Source organism: Macadamia integrifolia, chromosome 14 (assembly GCF_013358625.1).
Source record: "Macadamia integrifolia cultivar HAES 741 chromosome 14, SCU_Mint_v3, whole genome shotgun sequence".
Taxonomy (NCBI): domain Eukaryota; kingdom Viridiplantae; phylum Streptophyta; class Magnoliopsida; order Proteales; family Proteaceae; genus Macadamia; species Macadamia integrifolia.
This window is the reverse complement of record NC_056570.1, coordinates 2,759,961-2,767,852: the sequence shown is the minus strand read 5'-3', so window position 1 is coordinate 2,767,852 and position 7,892 is coordinate 2,759,961. Positions and strand designations below refer to the sequence as shown.

Here is a 7,892-nt window from a genome sequence, read left to right as displayed (position 1 = left end):
CCCCCCCCCCAAAAAAAAAAAAAAGAGGAAAAAAACTAGGATATCCTCGTGATCCTGTTGTGTAGAAAGTCTAAACCCATATGATGATAGAAGAGTTGAGCCCTGCTGAATCCTCCTAACCAATTGGACCCAAATTATTACTCACAGTAGATCCATCATGTGACCTTATTAATTATGTACTACTGATGGGCCAGGATCACCCATGAAGTAAACATCAAAATTTTGCTTCAGCCTATCTTCAGGAGGTGGATCCATTTATTCCTCCTCTCCATGAAATTTCTCCCAATTCTTAAATAAGTAAACTGGTGCCACATCGTCCAATGAACCACTCTAATATTATTCCTCTCAGTGACTCTTCCCCTTCTTGCCAAAAAAAATAAGTCCCCAAAGAATCTGGCATTCCTCTTCCACAAAACTGCTTAAGTATCATCCCTCCATTAAAATCTTCCCTTGAGCAAAAGATGAGGAAGATGCCAAAACCGCGTGAGCTCCCCTGTGGCCCTACATCTTCAGGGGACACCCGATCTAAAAAAAATCATGCCATTTCCTTTGAAATGATTCATGTTGCAATAGTCCATATCAGATTGCACATGTTCTTGATCCAATTGTGAACCATACAATCTCAATGATCTTAGCGTTGTTCAAAAGTTTATCTGCGTGCTTGTATAATGTGTTCTTCTATGATGTTATGAACTCCAGAAGTCTCCTTCCCCACCCCTCCCCGATAAAGAGGAAAGGAAAAGAAAAGTCAACCTCTATGACAGCATAGGGGGCTCAAGCATTTAAGTAAAATGTTATCTCTAAAATCTATTTAAAAAAAAAAAAAAATGATGGAAGACATCAAATGCCCAAATCCTTGGAATTTGGTGTCTGGGGGATACATGAGAGTTTTCCCAACAGATTTAGCTCCTACGCAACTGATAGCAAGTCTTTTGGGTTTCATTTTGACTTTTGGTTGCTTATATCATTACATAGCTTGTCACATAACTACTGTGAGAAAAGTCCACCTACCTTTGTTCTTTTTGTAGATAATGCTGCGGCGCTGCTGTTTCCATATCTGTAAGAAAATTTTCTCTGCGCCTATAGGGGAGAGGAAAACTATAGTTACGTTTCCTCTTCGTATTACCACATATAATACATTCTCTTTTTGCAAGTGAGCTCTTTATCTCTCTATCTTTCTGAAAAAAGTAGTGATGCAATCATGACTCTGCAACTGGGCCTATAGGATTTGGGGTGATTAATTCTGGGTTATGTATTGTCTTGGACCTTAATCATAAGCCTATAAAGTATAGGTGAAATCAATACACAAGATTAGTAATTAGAAGTGTTTGAGTTGGAATAGGATACTTATTAGCAAGTATAGAGTTCTGTTTTAGAGTGTATTAAGTCAAGCCAGCATAAGAGTGTGAATAGAAGTCCTTTCTTGAGTTGAATTAGGAATTTTGAAAGCTTATATTTATGTATACAACCCCCCCCCCCCCAATCAATTAAGCATGATTTAAGTAAAAGTTTTGAGTTTTCTGAAGGGTTTTGGTGATGTTTAACAGTGCATACAGGACTGGTAGTCCAGATCTGATTTCCTTCATTCTGATCTGCTCTTATCAGGTGTGATCTTTCCTCATTCTTCTTCTCTATTCTTATTCTCTAATTCTGTTATTGATCTGTAGAATCCTTATCTCTTCCATAAGAGAGAAGATTCTTTTCATGAACTCAGGATTTTACCACTAGTTTTAGTTCCTATGGGTATCTCTATTCTACAGTCCCTAAATTGGATATCTCCATAAACCTTTAGTATGGTTTCTTTCACACAGATATTGGCATTTTTAGTGTGGTTTCTATCATACAAATATTGGCATCCCTTTCTCAAATCCGCATTTACCTTCTGAAAACTTACCATTCAAAGAGGTTTGTGAGTGCTATATATGGGGATTTGGCTTGATTCTGTGGTCAAATGGTTGATGTACTTAATGACCATGAAGGTGCATGTCTGAGTACCACTTACCAACTACAACAACAAACTCAGCATGACCCAACTTAATGGGGTTGGCTACATGGATCTGAGTAGAAACAAGAAAGACAACAAGAAAAGGGGAAATGAAAGTAAAAGGAAAGACGCTCAGCACCAAAAAGTCAGGAAAATGTTAGTTAGATTGGGTCGGCTACATGGATATTTGCCCTCCAATCGGATCTATCCGAGGTCATACTTGGGACAAGACCTAAACTATGCATGTCATTCCTCACCACTTCTCCTATAGTCAATCAGAATTAAATCATTCCTCCTCATTGGGGCATCCCTTGGCCTCCGTTAGACATGGTCATACCACCTCAAACGACTTTCTTGGAGCTTGTCATTGATCAGGGCAACTCCCAAATCAGTTATAATATGATCATCCCTTACTTTATCTTTCCTAGTTTTTCCACACATCCATTTTAACATCCTCATCTTTGCTAATGGAAGGAAAAATGTAGGGTGGAAAAAAGGAAAACAACTAGCAAAATTTCTATACCTGCTTCATTCTACCAGGATATTTAGGTTTCCTGAGCTTAAGTGCATGTATTTTTTTCCCCATGGATATATTGAAGGAAATCTTCTAGCGCTGAACAAGGATGGAATGAATGGCCTCATCTATCATGCAACAAAAGTTATTTTAGAATTGTCTTTAGGCCAAAAGTAGCATATTTTCTCAATCACATTGTCTTTTGCAATTTTTTCTACAATTTTGATTATGAAGTTCCAAATGGGCTTGCTGAATTTACATAATTGGTGTACTAATCCAATGGTTACACATCTGTGTTTTGCTGGTGAAAAGTCTATTCTTTTTCATGGCGATATGGTTTCTGCTGCTGCAATTTTACCATCTCTTTTGGATCCAAAAACATCACCTTCTTTTTCTTTTTGTCAATAAATATGTTATCATTTAGTGCTTTCTTTGTTGAGTACTTGAGTTGCATTTATGTTTTTTTATTTTCTCTGTTAAACATGCTGCTTTGATGACTCTTATCAATTATAACATGGTTCTTGTTCCAAGTAATTGGTGGAAAAATTTACATTAGAAGGAGAATGTATATTTGAATATACAAATTATGTTGGGTGGCCCTTTGAATATCTAATCTATACATCCGTGAATGTAGGATAGAGGTTTGAGAGAACTTGCTGCAGCGGCCCTATGTGCTCTTGTAAAATATAAGCCGGAATATTTTGCCACTACTGTGCTAGAAAGATTAATTCCCTGTTCTCTTTCAACCGATCTGTGTATGCGTCATGGAGCTACTATTGCTGTGGGGCAACTTGTTTTGGCTGTCCATCAGTGTGATCATGTGCTTTCTACTGGTTAGTATTTTACCTGGTATTGCCATGGTTTATTGGTGGTTCTGGTAAATCATATATTGAGCTTACCCTGCCGGATTTTGGATGTAATAGGGCGGATTCGAAGCAGATATGCATGTATGCAACTTCGAATCTGTTTAATACGGCCAATATTCATATTTGTTTTGATATCTGTTGGATAATTCAACATTCTTAAGTCTCAACTTCACAAAAATGCTGTAGTTGGTTTAGTTTTAGTGATGAAGGGAATTCTTTGGCTCATGTAAACTCCTAGTCTATAGGATGGTTTCACCTGCTGTACTTGGGCAGTGTATCACAATCTTGTCTAAATAATGTACTTCAGATAATGGGCTGTTCTCTGCTGCCTCTGCTTGGTCCTATGTGAGATCCTCTGGCCCTGTGGTTCCCTGGTGCAACCTCACCTGGTTCAAAGGCCACATCCCCCGCCATAGCTTTACCACCTGGAGATGCCTCTCCAATTGCCTCCCCACGCAATCCTTCCTTATCCACCGTCACATCTCCTTCAATCCTTCCTGTTGCCTCTGCCCCCTCAGTCTTGAAGATATTCCTCACATTTTCTTCTTCTGTCCCCTTTCCTCCTTGGTTTGGAAAACTGTCCTTGCTCGCTGCTGGCCCTCCCCTAGGCCAATTCTCCCTTTTGATAGGGAATGGATTTAGGTTGATATGACTTTTGCTTGATCCTCCATTTGTGATACTATTGGCAAGTTAGCTTTCTCTGCTACTATAAATCATCTTTGGATGGAGCGAAACGTTCGTAGATGGTTTACCAACTCCCTCTCCCTAGCTCTCCCTAGAGAGGATTTGGAAAGCCATCTATTTTGATGTTTCCTCGAAAATCCATTCCCTCCATTCCATTCGTGCCCGGCCGATCCCCCTTTCGGCCAGAAATGCCCACGTAATCTCCTTCTGGAATCCTCCTCTTGATCCCCTCTCTCCTTCTCCCTTCCCCCCCTCCTTGAGATGCTGCTGTTCGGGTTCCTTCTTAGGCCCTTGGGGTTGTTGCTTCTTTTGGTTTTCTGTTGCTTTTGTTTTGTTCCTCTTGGGGTTGGCCTCTCCTTGTCGGCTTTGGCCTCCCCCCCCCCCCCCCTTTTTCCCCTTGTATTTTCTTCTCTCTTTGGGTATATAATTGTTTATTCATCCCAAAAAAAATGTACTTCAGATAAGCAGAAAGCTGTTGCGGGTATAGTTCCTGCTATTGAGAAAGCTCGCCTTTATCGTGGCAAGGGTGGAGAAATCATGCGTTCTGCTGTTTCACAGTTCATCCGTTGTATCTCTCTCAGTCATGTGTTCGTGCCGGAGAAAACAAAGAGAAGTTTGCTCGATACTCTTAATGAAAACTTGAGGCATCCCAATGCTCAGATACAGGTAGTATCTTCTTCCACTTAGAAACTACTTAATTTTGTTACTTTGCCTTCTTGAATCTTGCATACTTATTAAATATGTTCCTGCCACGTACAGACTGCTGCTGTTGAAGCCTTGAAACACTTTGTTCCTGCATATCTTGTCTGGGTTGATGATGGAGGTGCTAATGGTATCACATCGAAGTACCTGGAACTTCTATCTGATCCTAATGCTGCAGCAAGGCGAGGATCTGCACTGGCCCTGGGTGTCTTGCCGCCGGAGTTTTTGGCTACTAGATGGAGGGATGTTTTATTAAAGCTTTGTAGCTCTTGTGCTATTGAGGTAAATGTGCTAATCTTTGTTGTGGACTGCTATTGAGCTATCTCCCTCAATGTTTTGCACAGATGTCTGTATAACTATGCAACTGCTTCATGCAGGATAACCCTGATGATAGAGATGCTGAAGCACGTGTAAATGCTGTCCGAGGCCTTGTTTCTGTATGTGAAACATTAAGCAAGACAATGAAACCCTCTGTTTCTCTTTCTCTAGAGGATTATAGGGCACTGTATCTTCTGATAAAAAATGAAGTCATGCAGGCCTTGTTTAAAGCCCTTGATGATTATTGTGTAGATAACAGAGGTGATGTTGGTTCATGGGTCCGTGAGGCTGCCATGGATGGTCTTGAGAAATGTTCATATATCCTTTGTGAGAGAGAATCTGTGGGCTTCCCAACAAAAATGCCTGGAGTTGAAAACACTGCTCTGCTGGAGAGTGAAGTCTCTGAAAATGATCATAGTCATTCACTTTTTGATGCAAGTCTTGCAACGAGCTTAATTGGAGGCCTTCTAAAACAAGCTGTTGAAAAAATTGATAAACTAAGAGAAACAGCTGGAAAGATTCTTCAAAGGATTTTGTCCAATGAGAGGATTCTTGTCCCCTGCATACCCTACAGGGAAAAGCTAGAAGAAATTGTTCGTAATGAAGTGGATGTCAAGTGGGGAGTAAGTACATGCAACTTTCACCGTTTCCAACTTGCTTGATTAGTTCTTCAACAGAGATGTTTTTTTTCTCATTCCTGCAGGTGCCCACTTTCTCGTATCCACGTTTTCTGCAATTGCTTCAATTTAGTTGCTACAGCAAGTTTTTGATTTCTGGGTTAGTAATCTCTGTTGGAGGATTGCAAGATTCCTTGCGGAAGGCATCACTCACGGCGCTGTTAGAATATCTTCAAGATCCCAAAAATGATAAAAGTGAAGGAAGATCCAGAGAGTATATGCTTGCTTCTGACCTCCTTTGGGTTCTCCAACATTATAGGAGACGTGACAGGGTCATCATACCTGCTTTGAAGGTAAAGGCACTTTCATTGCTCTTCACATATTGCTTACCTTTTCTCCTCAAGGAGTCAATGGGATTTTGACATACTACCTAGGTTCTTCTTTCCTAATTGAACTCCTAGAGCAAATGATTCGTTATTCAATTCTTGTTGAGTTTTTGGACTAAACCCACCCTGAATTGGAAGACTTAAGTCCACTTGTAGCGTAAAAATAACATGTCCAAATTTACTGACACTCGAGATTCACTAGGGTGTCAGTAGATTGGTTTATCTTTTACCAAAACTCATGTTAGATAGCAGGGCCGGAAGGGGCTTTTGTTTCAGTGAGTAATAATGCAAGATGCACCATTCAGGTAGAGAGTGCTTATTTCAAAACGGATAGGGAAGATTCATTCAAGTTTTCTGTTTCCATGCTCCTATTTGGGCAGTGGTACTCATGACAGATCTTTCACTCTACAAAGGGCTTGGAAATGGGAATCTTCTACTAAAAGGTGTTTCTACCAATGTAATTACTCATTAGTTGGTCACCCAAGGCACATGGCATGATCACAAAGCAAACAAACCTGCCATTGGCCTTATTAATTGGGAATATTAAGTAGGAATGTCAAGCATTTTGAGTTCTAATCTAGTATGAGCTAATAATGAGGCGGATTACTGAGCCTAAACAGGTATGTTCCTTGAGGTACTTTGGCATTGAGCTGCAAGTGTGATTTCTTCTTAATTATTTCCTTTTCTCTAGTTAGATCTTGTAACAAATGCTAACCATGTATTGGACAGACCCCTCTAGGATAGGCAGTAGCCCCATGAATTGTACAATGTTCAATGTTATTTTCCATTCAAGCTCAACACCTTGGATACTCAAATTTTTTACAGCAATCATACAAATTTTTTACAGCAATTGAAAGATTAAATTGTTTTAACATTTTCTTAATTACTTACCCAGATGAGTTTGCTTCCATCAAGGCTTGACTGGCTGTGCAATATCAATGCCGGAATTCCTTTTGCATTTTAACTGTTCTGGTTTCTTATTTAAAAAATCTCTATATCAAACTTAAAAAGAAAAGCTAAAACCAGAAAACATACCGGATTCTAAATTTAAAATTTATAACCATATAGAACTCTCAGAAAAAATACATTTTTAGTCCACAGTGGAAATGTTGGAGTTTGACTTCTCCTAAGGTTGGCAAACTAGAAGAATTTTAACACCACAAGAACATTCTCGTTTCTGCCAACTTTTGCCCTGGAATGATACATTTTGAGCACCAAGTGCTGTTTTATATCTCAAAGTCTACGCTGAAGAAAGCACAGCTCACTAGCTGCAATATTTCTTATTTTGTATAGCATGGCATTAACTTTAAGCATAATATTTACAATTGTATATGTAAAGCACTGTTACGTTTACTTTGGTTCTTGTTTCATCCTCTACAGCAAGTGTCAGAGTAAGAGATGGTTTGTAAAGTTGGTTTCTTAATTATCATTCTGTGGAGTTAGCAAATGACTAGTTTTATTTATACCTACTGTGCATTTACTTTGAGTGGATTCTTGCCCCTATGCATGTGCAGTTTTTGTTTGTATTAATGAAATACCTTCTATGGCTGAGCAAAAAAATGCTGACATTTTACTTTTCTGTTAGTTTATTTGATCACATAATTAATTTTCTATGGTAATGTGGATGCTACAGTTGCACAATTTAATGCACTTTTTTCTTTGAGAATAATTCCTTATTTTGTATGATCTTATCTTATTTTAGTCTTAGTACTTGAAGCTTATCTTTTTTGATGATTTTCTCTTCTATTTCAGACCATTGAGATTCTTTTCAGCAAAAAGGTCTTCTTGCAGATGGAGGTAAGTTCACTTTGTTTGCAATTT

The 7,892-nt window shown here is 39.0% G+C and overlaps 1 protein-coding gene across 3 annotated transcripts in view; it reads left to right on the top strand.

The window, feature by feature from the left end:
* The window catches only part of LOC122061570 (tubulin-folding cofactor D), a 33,638-nt gene that overhangs the window by 20,510 nt on the left and 5,236 nt on the right, over positions 1 to 7,892 (top strand). For all 3 annotated transcript variants that reach the window (XR_006134681.1, XM_042624898.1, XM_042624899.1), the window contains exons 10-15: positions 3,133 to 3,331; positions 4,509 to 4,714; positions 4,808 to 5,032; positions 5,128 to 5,691; positions 5,772 to 6,038; positions 7,824 to 7,868. Coding sequence is in view for 2 of the 3 variants with exons in the window: in XM_042624898.1 (XP_042480832.1) it covers positions 3,133 to 3,331; positions 4,509 to 4,714; positions 4,808 to 5,032; positions 5,128 to 5,691; positions 5,772 to 6,038; positions 7,824 to 7,868 (1,506 nt within the window). In the remaining variant the exon portion in view is untranslated. The remainder of the gene's footprint in view (positions 1 to 3,132; positions 3,332 to 4,508; positions 4,715 to 4,807; positions 5,033 to 5,127; positions 5,692 to 5,771; positions 6,039 to 7,823; positions 7,869 to 7,892) is intronic.